Raw genomic sequence first — 20,505 nt, forward strand, 5'->3', positions numbered from 1 at the left:
GTGGAACAACAATATGAACTAACCAGTACCCCCTGAGCTCGAGTCTCTAGCTGCATATGCAGCTGAAGATGGCCTATTTGGCCATCATTGGGAAGAGAGGCCCCTTGGTCTTGTAAATTTTATATGACCCAGCACAGGGGAAGGCCAGGGCCAAGTAGTGGGAGTGGGTGGGTAGGGGAGCAGGGGCAGTGGGGGGGGGTATAGGGAACTTTCGGGATAGCATTTGAAATGTAAATAAAGAAAATAATAATAAATAAATAAAAAAGATGTGTCTTGTAGTTTGATATTTTTCCCTCCATTTATATGATGTCATTTCTAATATTTATCCTCCACGAGACTAAAGTATGGCCCCGTTAAATCTGCCAACACTCTCAGATGATGTGTGAGTCACCAAGTCTCTTCTTCCAGAGTTTATGTTTCAAGTCAGATGAAGAGAAAGGATGTAAAGGGGATGGACACTCTGCAGGAAGCAGTAGTAGCAAAGCACCTGCCTTGGAAGGACACAAGAGAAGGGCAGGCTGACTGGCTGGTTTGGAAATATTGACACTACTACTAAAGCTGAAACATACCATATTTACTGTTATTTCAATAACCCAAATGTGTGCAACAACATTGTTAAATGCTCGAAAGAATTGAGTGGTTTTATCAGAAGATTTCTAATCCAAAAGAATCTGTTTAACCCTGTGAAGCTGAGTTGTTCGTCGGATATATCATTGAGATCTGAATGAGTCATTCAAAAGAATAGGAGAAAATGTACAAGGTTTTTGCTTCACAAGAGCAGCATATTAGCTTGCTTTCTAGACACAATTACTCAATCACCACAGTTCCATCAATTTTGGGATATACTTAATATTAATGTGAAATAAGATAAGGTTTAACTAAGTAAAACCTAAAACATGTAAATATGGTAATATTTACATGATGGAATTTCCATAGTTTATTTTGATTGAAATTGATAGAATATATAATAAATAACTTCAAATATAGTCAGTGCTATTATTACAAACATTTGAATGGAAATGATTACTTGTTTGCCCAATTTGAGCTTATTTGTGGCCAATTGCTGGTCATTTGTTCAACAAATAACTAGTTATAAAAATTATTCTTGCTGGGTGTGGTGGCGCACACCTTTAATCCCAGCACTCGGGAGGCAGAGGCAGGCGGGTTTCTGAGTTCGAGGCCAACCTGGTCTACAAAGTGATTTCCAGGACAGCCAGGGCTACACACAGAAACTCTGCCTCGAAAAGCCAAAAAAAAAAAAATTATTCTTAGAGGGGATAAAGGAATTATAAGACCGATTCTGATCTCAATTACCATCCTGTTGTGTGGGTTTTATATGCATGTCTACTGGTTGTAAAGTAGGAGGTACAGGGATGCAATTATGAGTAGTATACAGAGAAAGGCAGAAGGGCAATGACACAGAGAGGGCCAAACAAGTTTGTGTAGAGAAAGTGACTCTTGAAGTCTTAAACAGTGGGAGTAGAAGAGGCCACAGGAGCAGGATACAAAGATGAGGAACCAGAAGATTAGTGAGATGTAACTTCACCAAAACCATATCACTGTAATAACCTCAAACCACTGTTTTTAAAAGTATTTCCTTGGTCTGTCTACACTAATATTGTCAAATGGACATGGTGAATATTAAGTCCAGAATCTATACAAAACCTAGGAAGTAGAATCACTGATATTCTTTTTTGTTTATTTGTTTGTTTTTTCTAGACAGGGTTTCTCTGTGTAGCCCTGGCTGTCCCTGGAACTCACTCTGTAGACCAGGATGGCCTCGAACTCAGAAATCTGCCCACCTCTGCCTCCCAAGTGCTGGGATTAAAGGCGGGTGCCACCACTCCCCGGAGATTTTCTTAATCTCTAAGTTTGATAGATAATTCTCTTGGACATTATTACTCTTCAATCCTGATTTCAAATAAAAAGAATATCTAGCTTAAATTAGTATTAGTAAACAATGGTCTGATCAGCATATATTGAAGGGATCAGAGGAAAGCAAAGATGAAATGAAATTACGTTCCAATAAAAAATAAAATACAAAGAGATAATACTGACTATATCAAGGCAGAGTAAAGGGTTAGCTAGAGAGACTGGAAGCTATCAGAAGATGTAGGATGACAGTTAAGTAAAATTTTACATACCAAAACACCTGACATTATGCAAAACCCTGATTTTAACTTCTGTATTTTAAGAAATATTCTCCTAAGGGCTATACATATGTTATTCTAGGTAGACGTGGATTCTATTGTTGTGCCTTTGCCTTTTTCAAGTCAAGAGCTGTTCATAGAAGATTCTGGAACAATGTATGTCATTACTACTCCTGCTGGCTTAATCATAAAGTGGGCTCACCTTACAGGAATCATAGACATTCACTTCGGTCCCCAGTTTAACTTGTCATCTTACACAGAAGGGCTTTGTGGTAAGCACTGATTTTGAAATCTCTCATTTTTAAAATGCCTTTTCCTTCTTACACTATATAGTTTTGGACCCAAATAGGCCACTTCCCAGGCTGAGATGTGATTTTCATTTTTAATTCTACATGTGAGTGCTTTAGAAAGGAAGGACTTTCAGCAAAGGCTAATGAAGTGAGAAATAGTATTTCAAGTTGGATATTTTGTTTAAATGTACATTTGTTGTGGATCTTATTATATATTTATTCATGTTCATTAAGTTGTTAGCTATATTTTAATTCACTTAGTTATATCCTGCATTAAATAATTGGTCCCAGGGTTATCTTAATTTATGTGACTAAAAATAAGATACAGAAAGGTTAAAGATATTTTATATATTTGTTTATTTCTTGCATTTTTATGTCTGAAATCTTGATAGAACATATGCCAACTTGGAAGAGTTCACTAAATATTGATGACAGTTTTATTATAAATTGTAAAGTTCATGTTTGCCATTATCCAGAGGCTTGCTATTGTAATATTTAACACTCACATAAGGAATTATAAGTCAAACTAGAACACATCTGCAGACATATAATAATAATTTGAAAATAGGTCTGATGTCTCTTTGAAAATTGAACATGATACTTCATAGTGATATGATATAAATACATTACATTTTTTGAGCTGCATACACATTATTATTTTGCTAAGTATGACTTATCTTTTCCTTGACTAATGAAAATATGTTAAACATAGTACAAACTTCTATGGTGACATAATGTTATCATTTTAGAAACGGTTATTATTGAGTATTACAAACAACTAGTTATTGAGTAATAAGGTCAATTTGGGGAATTTATATTTATTTGTAAAATTCACCTCTTGTATGAGGTTTGGTTTCTATTTGATTTTCATGATATTTTGTTCTTGCGAAGCTAGGTATTTGGCTAACTAGATTCTAAGTAATCAGTATAGGAAAGAGACTAGGGTTACCTTTGTGTTAGTCATAGACCAGTTCCTAACTGCATTGACTCTGCAGTGGGAAATATCTATTAATTAAAGTGCTGTCTGTGTATTGTTAGGACTGTTAGTCTGAGTGCCAGCTAAGGAAACTAGTGATAAAGAGTGAGGTACGAAATGAGAAGATTCTAGAAGGGACTCTATTGTTAATGAAGAAGGGCATCAACTTCATAGTATTGTGAACAGTGGCTAGGTTAAAAATATTTTTGAAATGTATTTGAAACTAAAAGGATCTTTTTAGCACTATCTCTGACTATGAAAGTTATACATAAAGAAAGAACAGGGGAGGGATCAGGGTGTGAAGTAACTGAATAAACTAATCAATGGGAATAAAAGGAAGAAAGAAACTGAGATTCTCTGATGTATGACATTATCTACAGAAGCCAGCAACCTTTATTCATGATAATAGTCCTGATATGGATTTATAATTTGAGGCTTAAAGAAAATGTTTAATTCATGCGTTTTGTGGCATAAAGTCCTGAGAATTAACAAAAATGGCAGGTTAATGTGGGGTGGGATTTGGGTGAAGTTTAATCTAGACCCTTGGGGCATTTCTCTATACTCTGCTTGGGTTTACACTCCACTGATGATGAATAAACTAATGTGTCTGGCCTTCCTTAAATAATCCTAAGGCTATAGCCTACCAATAAGTCAGAATACTTGGAAGAAAGATTATCTCTAACCACCAATCCTAGTTCAAATAGTGAGATCCTAATATTCAATATATCTTTGCTCCTCAAGCGACTGCCATCGGCTCTTACTGTTCATGTCTGTATTATCAATTGGGATTATACCAACAAAAACCCTCTTAGTTTCTTCCTCTATTACTATTATAAAGTATCCAAACAAAAGAAATTTAAGGGAAAATATTCATACTGATTTACAGTTGAAGATTATAGCATACCATGGCCGGGAAATCAAGTTGGTGGAAGTTTGAAGCATCTGGCTGCACTGTAGTCAAAATCAGGAAACAGAAAATAGTGAATGTTCATGTCCATCTTCCTTTGCTCTTTCTAGTTAATCTAGAACCCAAGATCATGGAATAGTGCCTTAAATTTATTGTGGCTACTCCCACATCAGCAAAGCTAGGCCATCTATTTTCTCATAGATATGCACAAAAGCCAGACAATTTCTGAAAGGTGTGTTCATAAGTTGTATCCTACATAATTCTACATCATGTCAAGAAAACAGTTAACACTAACCACCATAATGATCTCTTCCTGGAGTTATGTCATGAGCTAGATAACAGAATAGTAATTGAAAGGAAAAATTTAGTATGTTTAGATGAGGTTTTCCTTGGATTATGGAAGACTAGAATTCATTAATCAAATATTTGCTATTTTAGGAAGTATATAATTTATTTTAACTTAAAGACTATAGGAACAGAATCTTCATAGACAAGATTTTCTTCATATTCATTTAACAATATAATTTAATAAAAACAATAATAAATTTAAAGGTTTTTATCAAAGGATACACAAATTCAGCTGCTTATAACCTCATTCAAATCACTTATTCATCCTTTTAAAAGAAAATATTAAGCCTATTTAGTTTCATTGTCTGTATTTGGTGATAGTGAAAAATTTTTTCCATCTAAAAGCCATATGTCCTTTCAAGGGATTTGCAATGACAATCCAGATGATGACCTCAGGATGCAGAATGGCACTATCATTACCAACATGGAAGACATAGAGTTATTTATTGGGAGCTGGGAAATTGAGAAATCATTGGAAGTGACGATGAGAAGACCTGTGAGAAACTGTACTGAGTATGACTGCAGCCATTGCATCGAGTTATTGAACAGAGAAGGTTTCATTCCATGCCATGACAAAGTAAGTTAAAGGCATCAAGTAACAATAGCAATCACATTAGATTTATGAGAGAAGAAAGATATCAATAGGCAGTATTCATGCCATGCTGTTCTTCTTCTCTCCTGTTTTTCTGTCAGTATGTTAGAAACTTGGTGACTCTTATTCTTTATGAACTTATAGGAACAGGAAAGATGATTTTTTTTTTCTGTTGTGCTTCATTAATATTGTATAAATTTTAGGGAAATGGAATTATTTCCCACAAATAAATTCCTCTAGCAGAATGAGATCAACGGTGCTTGGTAATCAGGTGTAGAAGTTCAGACACTGAAGTTTTAATCCATTCCTAGAACGCTAAACTCTAGGGTGTATATTTCTGGAACATGGCCATAACTTAGTGAATTTAATTGATCGTTGTGTTCCTTTGTTTCCTCAGCTTAATTGACTTTTTTCCCTCACTCTCTTGATTTCTCAGTTCAAGTAATTAGTAAATATTTTAAGAGATCTCTGTCAATAAAAAGATTTCTTTTTAAAGAAGAAGGGCAAAGTAGAACAGAACTTTGTAAGCCATTTAATGGAGTTAGTGACTATAGCATATAATAGGCACAGTGCTAGAATCCTGGCATGCACAAATAAGGTCTCCCTAGGCCTTCAAGAAATCTAAAAAGAGGGGAATCTGTTAACAAACATTTATAATACAATGTAGGGAGAAACATATGAACCCAGTCTTAGAAAAGTCTTCAGAGAGACGTACATATCTAGGCTGCATAGAAACACAAGAAACCAGAAATAAGGAGGAGAGAGAAAGACCTAGATGCTGAACATATTGTATATAAGAGAATATTTGGTGTAAAAGACTATGCAAGGGGAATACTGAAGCAGTTTGAAGCATTAGATACAGGAGAAGGGGAGTCTAGGAAGAAGAGGGAGGAAATTTTAGTTGGGAACGAACTCCAAGTACATGACTGTACTAGACAGAAAAATAACAGATTCTGTAGTCAGGCTGGGCTAGTTCCCTGGGGGAAAGCACAAAGGGCTCGAAGTTATGAACTTTGAGTCTTTCTGGAGGTTTGTTTACTTCAAAATTTAGATTAATTATAGACATGGAATGTTTAAATATTTTAAATGCATGAACATAAAAGTAAGACACAAATGCACTTTTTATTATTCAAATCTATTTTAAAGCCATTATCACTTCATTTCCTTTTTCAAAGTTTATTTTGTCATGGCAAAAATACTTACTTTGAAAAATTGAGATTTAGGAAGAACTTCAATGGTATTAATTTACTTCTCTGATTATTTTGACTTTTTTGAAGTTGAGTATCACTTTACATATAGGCCTGGCTAACTTGACTTGCTATGTAGACCAAGCTGGCCTCAAACTTGCATCAATCTTTCTACCTCTGAGCCCCATGTACTGGCACCAAAAACTTGGTCTCCCTGATTTGTCAAATGGCTTTGGGTTAGCTCAGGGCCTTTGAAAAGGTCACAAGTGACATTTTTTTTGACATAATTTATTATATGGTAAAATGCATCTCTAGGTCTCACCAAGAGACTTCTGTGAAAAAATGTGGATCAACTACACCTACTTCTGGAGCTACGAATGTGATGCAATCTCCGCATATGTGGCTCTGTGCAACAAATTTGACATCTGCATTCAGTGGCGCACCCCTGACTATTGCCGTGAGTTAACTCTAGCACAATGAAAACTTCTAATCACTACAGAATGCTCCTCTCTCTACAATCCTTTCTTCCTTCTATCCTTTGTCATAAAATAACTTAGTAAATATAAAGTTAGTGAAGAAAGGCAAACAACACAGTGCATGCTGTATCGCCGAGTTTTACACACTAGGAATCCATTTCTGTGTGCCATTCTCATGTCTGCTGTTACCAGGGGAATCTCCATTCCCGATGCATCATGAATCTCTACCATCTCCAGTTTCATTAGACATTGTGAGATGGTCCCCCATTAAGATCATACCCATTTATACCATTTTCCACAAGCTGAGTGTTCATTTTTGAACAGCATGACTTTTTAAGAGCAGTGGAAATTGACAAATGTTGTCTAAAACATCATTTAGAAAATGCTCAGCACGAAATGACTGAACCGCTATAGGAAAGCATTTTTTCTTCAGTTGGATTGAATCAGATATTCAAGAAGTGTTTCTGTGTTCATACTGTAGAGAAATAATTAGTCCTTTGGTTGTATGGAACAGAAACTTTGTAATAGTTAACTCTATATTGGGAATATATATACACACATATGTATATATGTCTGTGTGTGTCTGTGTGTGTCTCTGTGTGTGTATATATATATATATACATATATAGCATCAATTAAATAAATGCTTTCAGATACAATATTGAATACCACCTAGATACTTGAAGGATGCCTTTATTTATACTTATGTAATAAATGAAAAACAGTCTGTAAAGAAACTAAAACAGGCTAACCTCTTTTTCTCTCAACCAGAATTTACAAAGATTACCTTGGTTATTAAAAAAATGTTGTCCTTTATTATCTACAGCTCTGAGTTGTCCTGAGGGAAAGGAATATCAGCCCTGTGTGAGACCATGTGAAGCAAGAACGTGTCTCAACAAATGGTTCTATGGACACTCCTCATGTCTGAATTTGAGAGAAGACTGTGTGTGCAAGAATGGAACCATTCTCCACAGGCCAGATAAAACTCTATGCATCCCAGAGCAAGAATGTGGTAAGGACTAGAGTATCAAATGATTGCTCAGAGATGTGACAATTGCAAATATATGTGCTATGTAATATCTTTTAGATATTAGAAATATATGTTGAGGGAAATTAATTAAAGATGACCCAGGCATTGGAAGGAAATAAAATCATAGTTTGTTTGACTATCACTTCAGTTGTAGTTAAAATTAAGATCTTTTGTGTGATGGTCTTCAATTTTTATGTGTGTGTGTGTGTTAATAAGTAGGAAAAACAAGGTAAATTAAGAAAGTATTTTGTGGGATCAACTTAAGTTCTAATTATTTTGTGTAGAGAGATATTTTGTCTCTGTGACTCTGACATTACGTATCAGTAAAATGAATAAATTAATGTTACTTAGTCCTAGAGATTAGAACAGAGAGACAAAATGTAATTTAAAAATTTTGTGCATTCAGTGCTCTAAGAAAATGAGAACGCAGGAAATGGAAGACAGCATTATGATGTAGGAAAAAAAATACTTAAGTACTCTTAGTTCATGTTCAAGTTAATTTTAGCATTTTATCTTCATAGTTGTGGCAAAAAGCACAGAATTCTGAAAGTTGCAACACAGTACTTTGTCAGTCACATGGGTCTTAATTATGGCCAGAAAGAAGAGAAGTAATTTTGTTAATAATTAAATGGCAGGCCAGGTAGATTAGAAATATAAGGATACTTTCAGAAATAAAACTGTGGCCAGTGAGGAAAGTGACTGTGGAAAGTATAGAAAACATTGATATTTTCTGTGTACTGTAGTTAAATACTAACTTTGGTTAAAGGAAAATGCAATATATTAGCTAAAGAAAGGAAAAAAAGGAATCTGATAAACTATAGATTCATGACTTGTGGCTATATTGGTGGCTCAAGTCATTGTCAACAAAACAAAACAAAACCCAACTCTCATGACTTGGCTTGCAGTATGCACAGTTGTAAATAAAGTAACATTGCTGGTCTTTTGCAGTATGCACTGACAGTGAGGACCAGCCCCGCAGTGCTGGGGAGATTTGGAATGGTGGCATAGACGAATGCGCCCTCTACGAATGTCTGGAGGATGGAAACATAATTCCTATAGAGCCTGTCTGTGAAGAAGAGCCTTCCCCCATCTGTGAACGAGAAGCTGAAGTGGTCATAGGCATTGTTGATAAGCTGACCTGCTGTTCTAAAAAAGTCTGCGGTATGTATGGAAGCTGGAGCTGTGTAGACATCTGGGCATGGTACTCAGTCTGAAAAACATGTCAGGGTAGCAATGAAGTACCTCCATAATTTTTTCCAAAACAACTTGTATGAATACATGCAAAAAAAACCCTTGCCAGTAAATATTAATAAAACACAGCATCTTAGAACACAAGTCAGGACTCTGAATTTCTGACTCGTGACAATAAGAAATGCAAGAAACTTCCAGAGAATCCTTGGAGCTGGTACTTTCCATACACCTCCAAGTTTGGGGCTGGATGGGCTTCATTGCAAAGTGAAAACATGTTTGGCATAGACAGTTGCCCACTCTGTGTTGGCAGTCTAAGGTCCTAGTTGCTAACAGTACAACTGTAACACTCTGCTCTTTATTTCTAGGCTGTGACATGAGTTTGTGTGACAGGACCATCCCGCTATGCACAAATAGCCAGAAGTTGATCGTTGGCTATAGCGCTCTTTCTTGTTGCCCACAGTATAAATGTGGTAAGTTAATCAATTGGGGAAAGTAAAGCTAACTATCCATGTAGAATCAGTGATTAGACTCTCTTCCAGTGGGTATCTACAGATGGACTTACCATAAAAGATTGTGACGTTCTAATTCCTAAAACAAAACAAAACAAAATGCCTTTATATTAAGATTGCTACTAAATTCAAATAGAAAAAAATGGTATTATCTTATTTCACTTCATTTTATTGTCTCAAGCTTAGAAATTTTCAAACATATTTGTGATTCTGCAGAATGTGATATATTGAGATGTCCCGATCTTTCAACGCCAGTTTGCAGAGATGACCAATTTGTACTTCAAGTTCGACAGGGAGAGCCTTGCTGTTTCTACCCTTCCTGCGGTGAGTGCTCTCAAAATAAGAAGAGTAAGGGTGTGGGGACATCTCTTTGCTGTGAATCTCATGTGACTTTTGGCAAGCAGCATTATGGCATATAGTAGGAATCACACTGAACGAGAAAGGTAGAAAGCCGAGTACATTGTAAATAATTCTCAGTAACCTTACGGCCAGTCCTTACTCCATCAACAAAACTCTCAGGACCTGTCGTAAGATGACTAAAACCATGGAAGCAAGACTTTTCTTTAATGTGGCAAATATCTATACTTTTTAAAAAGAAACCTTAGCATGGGCTTTCCTAGAAGACACAACTAGAATAATGCACTGTACTAAGACATGCAATACCATAACAAAACTTAATTTCTATACATCACCTGTGAACTATGATGGCCCCTAGAGAAGATAGGAGTATAAAAAAAAACTCATCTAGGATGTAGCCAGGAGAAAGTGTTCTGTTTGAGGAACTAGAGCGTGGATAATACGAGGAACTCCACTCCTCCTTCAGCTCCTCCTCCAATTCAAGTGAGTCACTGTACCGGTCCTCAGAAGACGCCCCCTAGAATTCCTTTAAGCTTCCATGACTGTAAGTGGCTGGATTAAGTTCGAACAAAGATACAGGGGCAAGGACAAAAGCTCAAGGGGAGGAAGAGATGGCACCTCCACCAGTTTCCTGTTCTAGTGTGTCTCTGTTTCTCACTCAAACTCCATAGACAGAGATTCTCATTAGTCGGACATGAGTTTCCCCACAGGATAGCTGGATGAGCCCTTTATTAACCGTCTCCGTAAGAACTCTGGGGATGAGTCCTTTGTCAGAGTCATTCGGAATTTTTTTTTTTCAGATCATGGAGGGATGGCTGGACAAGTTCCTAGTGCACTGTTCAACCATAAGTGAGACTAATTAACGAAAGAAAAATATTTAGAGTTAGCAAATTAATCAATGGCATTTTGTTTTCAATTAGAACAAATTATTCTGTGGGTAAGTGGCTTATATTTCTGATAGTTGTCATCTTTTGCATTGTATTTAGAAAGCATAAAGTTACACATTTAGGCAACAAAGAGCTATGTATTATTTCCCTACGTCTCAACGAGCCTATTATACTCTATTTTGATTTGGATTATAATCTGAAGTAATTCTTAATTTGATTTTAGCTTAGTGTGACTTTGGTGCTTGTGTTTTTCACCTTTAGTTTGTAAGACATGCACTGAACTGACTCCACAATGTACCGATGGGGAATTCCTCACAGTTAATCTCAATACTACACATTTATGTTGTCCTCAGTACTACTGCGGTAAGCCCAATTTTAAACATTTACACTATTTTAAAACATTTAAATGTGTCTGTAAAAGTTCCAAAAAAGTTAAATATGTAAGAAGTCTGGTGTATCTTAATGGCACTGTTAATGCAGGAGGACTTGGCAGGTGGGAAGTTGGGGGAACACCCGCAGGGAGCTAGAACCCTGCACACCTTGGAAATGACAGCTAACTAATGAGGACATACATGCCCTCGAGTTTCATCTTTACCCATTTGATTTTACTTCCTAGTTTGTGAGCCAGATCTTTGCCCTCCACCATCCCTCGAGTGTGCAAAAGATATGAACCTGGTGAAAGAAAATGTATCTGGACAATGTTGCCCAAACTGGCGTTGTGGTAACTCATTTTCTATCTCAGCATTTTATAATGAGTTGATGTATTCTGAGTCAGGTAACCATGCTGGTTTTCTGCCCTTCTAGAATGCAACTGTGAGAATCTTGTCATGCCAACCTGTGAAGTGGTAAGAATGTGCATTTTTATTGCCTTACTGTGTTATTCAAACCAATATTTCTCCCTTATCTGTCTCATTTCTGAATTTTGCAAAGTTAATAGAATTTTTCTAGTTATGTTATGTTGACATAGACTCAACTAACTATATTACATGATAGTTAACCTTTTATATTTTATTTAACAAAGTGGCCTTTTATGGTGTTCTCCATCTATAATCCCAGCACTTGTGAGGCAGAGGCAGGTAGATCTCTGTGAATCTGAGACCAGTATGTCTACATGGTGAGTTCCAGGCCAATTAGGGTTACAGAGTAAGATCTGCCAAAAAAGGAATTCATAAAAGAATACACAATTATTTAATAGACAATTTAATCTACTAATATTATATTACTGAATGTCCTTAAAATGAAGCAGAATATTGAAAAAAACCCAACTATTTTAATATTGAAAGGCATCTCAATATGTCATCATCTAGACAGTGTACTTCCAATATATGCATTACAGAGGAAAAATAGGTATAAACATGTTGTCTTTTTTTCTTGAGTTATCTATGACTATGCAAAGAGAAATATTTGAGAATTTAATATTCTAAAACAACAGGGGTGACTGATTATAACTATTAATGAAGTGTGGCTAATAATGCTTTATAAGTCTGTTCACCAAATATCTACCTTCATCTTATGCTATTAGGCTTAGAAGAGAAGATATATCCCTGTCCCCATTTTCATTTTACACTTTCATTTTCCTCTTTTGCTTAATGTGTACATCCAGAAAGCCCACACAGACATCCAAGACCCAAGCTCTTTTGGGAAACCAATGAGGCATAGCCTCACACAGTGCCTTTCCTCTTTGTACATCACTATTCGATTGTCAATGTCATTTAACTTTATACTCAGGTGATGCTATAGATGGTTTACAAAGAATGCTGAAGATTTAGAATAACTTTTATATTAATTACTTTTTTCTTTTTTTCCTTTTTTATTGGTTATTTTATTTATTTACATTTCCAATGTTGTCCCTCTTCTTGGTTTCCCCTCCACAAACCCCCTATCCCACCCCTCTCCCTGCTGCTTCTGTGAAGGTGTTCTCCCACCCACCCATGCACTCCTGCCTCACATTCCCCTACACGGGGGCAGCCTTCCCAGGACCAAAGGCCTCCCCTACCCCCAATTGATGCCATATAAGGCAATCTTCTGCTAAATAAGCAGCTGGAACCATAGGTCCCTCCATGTGTACTCTTTGGTTGGTACTTTAATCCCTGGGAGCTCTGAGAGGGTCTGGTTGGTTGACATTGTTGTTCTTCTTATGGGGTTCAATCCCCTTCAGCTTCTTCAGTACTTCCTCTAACTCCTGCATTGCGGTCACATGCTCAGTCTGATGGTTGGCTGCAAGCATCTGAATATGTATTGGTCATGCTCTGGCAGAGCCTCTCAGGTTACCATCAGCAAACACTTCTTGGCATCAGCAATAGTGTCTGGGTTTGGGGACTGCATATGGGATGGATCCCCAGGTGAGGCAGTCTCTGGATGGCCTTTTCTTCAGTCTCTGCTCCACTCTTTGGCCCTGTATTTTCTTTAAACAGAAACATTTCTGTGTTAATATTTTTGAGAGGAGTGGGTGGCCCCATCCCTCAACCAGGGGCTGTGCCTAACCTCTGGATATCATCTCTACAGGTTCTCTCTCCCCTTTGTTGGGTATTTCAGCTAATGCCATCCCTGAGATCCTCTTGCTTTCCTGGCATCTGGACTTTTGATAGCTACCCAGTTCCTTGCTCTATATCTCCTTTCAATTTACTGACCCGCTATACTTTTCCTCCAGCTCTTCCCAAACATGATACTGCCCTCCTTTTTCCTTCCCCTCCTTTTTCCTCCAGGTCCCTTCCTCCCTCTACCTCTTTTGATTACTTTGTTCCCTCTTCTAAGTATGACTGAAGCATCCACACTTTGGTCTTCCTTCTTCTTGAGCTTCATATGGTATGTGAGTTTTAGGGTGGGTATTCCGAGCTTTTTTTGCCAAATATCCACTTATCTGTGGGTACATATCATGTGTGTTCTTTTGTGACTGGGTTACTCACTCAGGATTATATTTTCTAGTTCCATCCATTTGTTAGAGAATTTCATGAATTCATTGTTTTTAATAGCTGAGTAGTACTCCATTGTGTAAATGTATCACATTTTCTGTATCCATTCCTCTGTTGAGGGACATCTGGGTTCTTTCCAGTTTCTTGCTATTATGAATAAGGCTGCTATGAACATAGTGGAACATGTGTCCTTGTTACATGTTGGAGCATCTTCTGGGTATATGCCCATTAGTGTTATTGCTGGGTCAATTTTCTGAGGAACCACCAAACTGATTTTCAGAGTGGTTGTACCAGCTTGCAATCCCACCAGCAGTGGAGGAGTGTTCCTTTCTTCACATCCTTGTCAGCATCTGTTATCACCTGAGTTCTTGATCTTAGCTATTCTGACTGGTGTGACGTAGAGTCTCAGGGTCATTTTGATTTGCATTTTCCTGATGACTAAGGATGTTGAACATTTCTTTAGGTGTTTCTCAGCTATTTGAAATTCCTCAGTTGAAAATTCTTTGTTTAGCTCTGTACTCCATTTTTAATGGGGTTATTTGGTTCTCTGGAGTCTAACTTTTTGAGCTCTTTGTATATTTTGAATATTATCCCTCTGTCAGATGTAGGGTTGGTAAACATTTGTTCCCCTTCTGTAGGCTGTCATTTTGTCCTATTGACAGTGTCCTTTGCCTTGCAGAGTCTTTTCAATTTTATGAGATCCCATTTGTCTAAGGTTAATTTTAGAGCCTAACCCATTGGTGTTCTGTTCAGGAAAATTTCCCTTGTGCCGATGTGTTTGAGGCTCTTCCCTACTTTCTCTTCTATTAGATTCAGTGTCTCTGGTTTTATGTGGAAGTCCTTAATCCACTTGGACTTGAGATTTGTACAAGGAGATAAGAACGGATCAATTCTCATTCTTCTACATGCCTAACATCACTTGAGTCAGCACCATTTGTTGAATATGTTGTCTTTTTTTTTCCACTGGATGTTTTTGGCTTCTTTGTCAAAGATCAGGTAACCATAGGTGTGTGGGTTTAACTCTGGGTCTGTAACTCTATTCCATTATATCTACCTGTCTGTGTCTATACCAATACCATGCAGTTTTTATCACAATTGCTCTGTAGTACAGCTTGAGGTCAGGGACGGAGATTTCCTCTAGAAGTTCTCTTATTGTTGAGAATAGTTTTTGCTATCCTGGGTTTTTTGTTATTCCAGATGAATTTAAAAATTGCTGTTTCTATCTCTGTGAAGAATTGAGTTGGGTTTTTGATGGGGATTGCATCGAAGCTATAGATTGCTTTTGGTAAGATGNCTATTTTTACTATGTTAATCCTGCCGATCCATGAACATGAGAGATCTTTCCATCTTCTGAGGTCTTCTTCAATTTCTTTCTTCAGAGACTTGAAGTTTTTGTCATACAGATATTTCTCTTGCTTGGTCAGTCACACCAAGGTATTTTATATTACTTGTGACTACCGTGAAGGGTGTCGTTTCCCTAACGTCTTTCTCAGCCCATCTGTCCTTTGAGTTGAGGAAGGCTTTGATTAGATTAATTATATTTTTTTAAATTCCATTGGAAGATTTTTTTTTTTACTTCCAATCTTGTTGGCATTGTCTTTAGTTTAAAGTCATAAAGCAGCAGCTGGATTAACACTTATGAAAGTACAATTTATAAAGCACCGTAAAATGTAACATATTATTAGTTCGCAGGAACAAATAACCATAAGGTAGTAGTACAAATTTAGTAGAATAAAGTCTTCATGCAAAGAATCAAATTCCTTTTATTAATATGTGTCATGAAGATTAAAGGCACTGTGAAAAAGGAAATGCTTACAAGCAAATACTTGAATATATATCCTGAATATATAAACCCTGTGGTTGCTTAGAGGATGCTAAATCATTTCCAGCAGGTGAGGTTTGAGCCTCAGTCATAGGAAAAGGTTATTAAGCTACAGGTTATACCGTCCTCAAGGTAGGGGTGGGTGGGTGTGCCATCTCAATCCTGACTTTATAATTTACACTGGCCCATTGATTTCTTTTAACTAAGTGGCCTGTGGTTACATTGTGTCTGTTTTGTGGATGAGGAAAACAAGGCACAGATTGGTAAAGAGTGAGCTAAGTTATACATGTTGTAGTCCTATTCTTGAGTTGGCAGTTAGACACTGTCCTAGACTCAACTGTTCTGCCCTGTAGAATCTCAGGATCAACAAATTTGATAGCTCAGGAAATTGAAGTATAAAGAGATTGAATCGTCTCTGCAGGGGAGATGGTTGAGTGGGTTAACTTCACCTCACACGCGTAAAGCCCAGAGTTAGAAAACACGGCGCCTATGTTAAATCCAGGTAGGCACCTCACCTGTATTCCCAGCACATAAGGAGAAAGATAGATGTCCAGGGAAAGCTGGCTACCTAGACTAGCTGGACAGATGAGCTCTGAGGAGAGTGAGATACCTTGCCTCGAGTGTAAGATGGAGAGGTGTCAAAGGTGATACCCGTTGCCCCCTGTGTCAACATGCATGCACATCCTCATTCAGGCACATAAAACATACACACACTTCTATACTTAAACATGTATATACACCTACCCCCATACAAACATTGAGTGATCCACAATTACATTTTTATTCTGATTTTTTTTTCCTGAGTGATTTGCAAACTAAATCCGACTCACTGGCAGGTTGGTGAACTATCTCACACATGTCTACCTGGGTACCATTATGTATCATGTTTGTTTTCAAAATGATCATAAGTCACATGATAATTTCTTTCTAATAGGGAGAATTTGCCACAATAGATCAAAACTTTCAGACTGACTGTGGATGTGTTCAGTATCTCTGTGGTAAATATTTTTAAAAATACTTTTTAAATAACACATACTTATTATTGATGTCTGTTGTTCAGCATGTGTATATTTAAATCTGTTTTCTTTGAAAAATAGTAATTCAATTGTGAGCATTCTTTAAACAACTGTTTACTTTTTGTTCATAATATCTCAAAATGATCTGAGAATTGATAATAAGATGGAAAAAGGAATTATTTTCATTCCAGCACTTTTAAGAGGACACTAGAATTTTTTCTTTATTACTTCAGAGCATGTTGTCTAAAATTGTGAACATTTTTGTTCACTGTGTTATGATATATATTAGCATTTAAAACTCATGAAATATTAGATGTTCATACTAGGTATTAGTTGTTCCTAGGATGTAGAATATTTCTTCAACGGATTAAGAGGCTTCTAAATCTTTTATGTGCAGACTAAAGGAGAACCTCAGAGTTAGAGGCAAGGAGAGCTACTGTGCTAGATCCAGTCCTCTCCCAGCCTGCTCAAACACACCACAGTCTAATTCTATTAACATAATAATCACTGACGTCACAAAATGTTACAGAATCCCACCATGAAGGGTACTACTCTTACTGAATTAGATGTCACATTCATCTAGTGGTCATGATCTATGTCTGGAGAAGGGGCAGCAATACCGTGCTCATCTCTCAGACCTCATACTTCTGGAAGTTGCTATAAGATATATCTCTTGAAACATGTTAATACAAATGATTTTACAGGGATATCTATATAGTTTATACCATACACTAAGGGATATCTGTGTTATTGATGTTGTTAGATAAATCCTTGCATTGCTAGAAATATGTAATATCTTACTTGATCTTGAAAATTTGGTTCATCACAATGAAAATATAGATTATTAGTATAAATTCTTCATATTGATTGGTAAGCACAAAAGACAACATTGTGAGGTTTTAAAATATTTGTTTTTTATTTATTTATTTGTTTGTTTGTTTATTTATTTATTTATTCTAGAAAAGGATGATGTGTGTGTGTTCCAAGAAGTATCAGTATTGAATCCTGGCCAATCTCTAATAAAGTATTTGGAAGAGGACTTTTGTCATACAATCGAATGTCTGGATGAAAAAGATAACTATACAGACTTTCATACTTTGAATGTTACAATGGTGAACTGTTCAAAAGACTGCGATGCTGTAAGTATTGTTTTAAGTTGCTCTGGAGGCCCCGGGGTGTTGAATTTTTTTCAGCTAGAGAATTTGAACTTTGTAAATACTTTATGACTTCAACTCTTGACTCTCTCCTTAGCACTCGATTATTTTATGAGCTGTGTATTTAAGGCAGACACTCACTTCACTATGAAGGACCTTGAGTTTTCAGAGTTGTCATGCACAGCTTTCTTGTTTGGTTGACCTAAGATTGTTGCACCTGCTCGACGAATGTTGACTGGTAGAGGCTAACCTGTACTTCATTTCTAAGTTGGCTATTTAAAGTAAATTATTGTTTGAAGTTCTTCATCTTGAACTCCAGGAATGCTTACAGATGTTCAGAGAGAGCACACTGGAGTTGGAGAACACTTTCAGGACTAGCACATTAAAATGCTTATGTTGCTGTATGCTAATACGATGCCTGTTTATTATATTCAGCACCAGATATACATTCCATCCTCCAGTGATTATGATTGCTGTGGGACATGTAAAAATATATCCTGCAAATTTCTTATGGAAAATGGAACATCAGTTATATATGAGGTAAGGATTTTTACTTCTTAAACCATGTCCTATGGGCAGTAACACTGTGGAATTTTCTTAAGGTGATAGTCTCAAATCACAGTAGAAAATGCCATCTGCCACACGTCTGCATACACTGCACACCTATTCATAGTGTGCACCTCTTCATACCTTAATATATTTTGTTATATTTTAAAAATTTTGACATTTTTTTGATAATTTTGTAAATGTCTTTTGAAATTGCTACCTAAGGTAATTTTAATATGGACTTTCACATTGTTCCCTGATATAAGAAATGAGTTCCAGGAAAAGCTGGTATCTAATAATTTATGAAGAAGTAAATATTAATATTCTCATGAAGCAGTTAAAATTTGCATTTTATTTATTGGATATCATTATTTTATAAATTTATTATTATTGTTGTAGTTTTTGTTGTTTTGTGGTGAAGTCTCTCTGTGTAACAGCTCTGGATGTCCTGGATTTGCTTCGTAGACCAGGCTGTCCTTGAACTCACACAGATATGTCTGCCTGTCTCCCAAGTGCTTGGACTAAAGGTGTGCACCACCACGTCTGGCTGAACTTAAAGATGCTGATTGCGGTTCTTGGAAGCTATCCAGCTAATCATAAATTGAGATAGGACCTAGAGCAGTGCTTCTCAACCCTCCTGATGCTGCGACCCTTTAATACAGCTCCTCAAGTTGTGGCGACCCCAACCATAAACCTATTGTGTTGCTACTTCATAACTTTAATTTTGCCACTGTTATGAATCGTAGAAACCCACTGACCTAGAGCAGAGCATGTGACTTGGTTCATCTTAATTTTTACCCTTCTAAAAGAAGTCTTCAAGAAAGAGTTTGGCTGTGCTTTTAAATTATAGCTATAACCCAACAAACATTATTATGCAAATGTTTCTCTTAAACCTGGCAATGAGGGAGCAAGACGTAATAAATATAAAGAAATAAATATAAATATAAAGAAATATAAAGAAATAAAGAGGTAATAAATATAAAGAGTTTTGTGAGGGGTGGTTTGTTGTTTGGTTATTAGAGGTAGATACCAGAGCGAGACATTTAACATTTGATTTTTCGATGATCACCTGGTAAAAATAGTTACCTATGTACAATTTTCCTTCTGGATACTTTATTTCATATTAACATTTCATTTCTGAGTGTGTGTGTGTGTGTGTGTGTGTGTGTGTATGTATGTGTGTGCGAGATCATGAGCACACATGTGTGAATACTTACCTTGTATACATACTTGCATGTATGCATGTGTACGTCTGTGTGTGTGCATGCATGCGTGTGTGTTTGCGTGTGTGTATGTGTGTGAGCATGAGCACACATGTGTGAATGATTATTTTTGCATACATGCTTGTGTATGTGTGTGTGTGTGTGTGTGTGTGTGCATGTATGCATGTGTGTGTATGTGTCTGGTGTAATTGATAAGTACAATTGGGGACATTTTCAGATGCACTGCTAATGTTCCAGGAGGCTCTCTATCATGCATTGGATTTGATTAAATGAAGATTTAATTTATTAACTCAGGGTTTTATGTAATGTAGCAGATCTTAGCCAGAACCACAGTAACTTTCTCTTTTATTCTTAGGAGGGGAGCACCTGGCACTATAACTGCAGCACGTACGAATGTGTTAATACTGAGGAGGGAGTCACGATTCTAAACTACAGCATGGTTTGCCCTCCTTTTAATGAGACTGAATGCAAACTGGTTTGTACTTTGTTATGTGTGGAAATTCTGCATTAACTGGACTTTAGGAAGTACACATTAATATGTTTTCCAGGGTCCTACTGACTCTCTGGCTCATGTCTGTTATAGCTTTTTAGTTTGCTATTTTGAGTTCAAATTTGACTTCCTCAGAATGTATAATTTGCTGTCTCTAGGTTTTTATATAGAAATTGAAAATTAATGACATCTAGTTAGAACAATTTTCATTGTTTTATTATTTTAAAAATACGTGGAGCATTGTAAAAGTATTCATTAAGTAGCATTGTTTTTCTACTTTTTGGATTAAGGAAGAGACAATTCAACTTTTTGTCTCTAGGTTTGTATATTCAAGGATAATTAAAAAGACTTTGGTCAGCAAATCCAGGCTCCCCCCCCCCCCTTTTTTTTTTTTTTTTTTTTTTTTTGGTTTTCGAGACAGGATTTCTCTGTGTAGAGTCCT

At 36.6% G+C, this 20,505-nt stretch overlaps 1 protein-coding gene across 1 annotated transcript in view; it reads left to right on the forward strand.

Moving 5' to 3' along the window:
• Otogl (otogelin like) overlaps positions 1-20,505 on the forward strand; it is a 140,098-nt gene that overhangs the window by 113,832 nt on the left and 5,761 nt on the right. Inside the window, exons 41-54 of the mRNA XM_021204277.1 lie at positions 2,233-2,422; positions 5,034-5,248; positions 6,766-6,907; positions 7,753-7,938; positions 8,905-9,117; positions 9,513-9,617; positions 9,873-9,980; positions 11,162-11,263; positions 11,517-11,621; positions 11,705-11,745; positions 16,569-16,632; positions 17,611-17,789; positions 18,240-18,344; positions 19,929-20,048. Coding sequence (XP_021059936.1) covers positions 2,233-2,422; positions 5,034-5,248; positions 6,766-6,907; positions 7,753-7,938; positions 8,905-9,117; positions 9,513-9,617; positions 9,873-9,980; positions 11,162-11,263; positions 11,517-11,621; positions 11,705-11,745; positions 16,569-16,632; positions 17,611-17,789; positions 18,240-18,344; positions 19,929-20,048 — 1,875 coding nt within the window. The remainder of the gene's footprint in view (positions 1-2,232; positions 2,423-5,033; positions 5,249-6,765; positions 6,908-7,752; positions 7,939-8,904; positions 9,118-9,512; positions 9,618-9,872; positions 9,981-11,161; positions 11,264-11,516; positions 11,622-11,704; positions 11,746-16,568; positions 16,633-17,610; positions 17,790-18,239; positions 18,345-19,928; positions 20,049-20,505) is intronic.

Source organism: Mus pahari, chromosome 9, assembly GCF_900095145.1.
Source record: "Mus pahari chromosome 9, PAHARI_EIJ_v1.1, whole genome shotgun sequence".
In the NCBI taxonomy this organism is placed as follows: domain Eukaryota; kingdom Metazoa; phylum Chordata; class Mammalia; order Rodentia; family Muridae; genus Mus; species Mus pahari.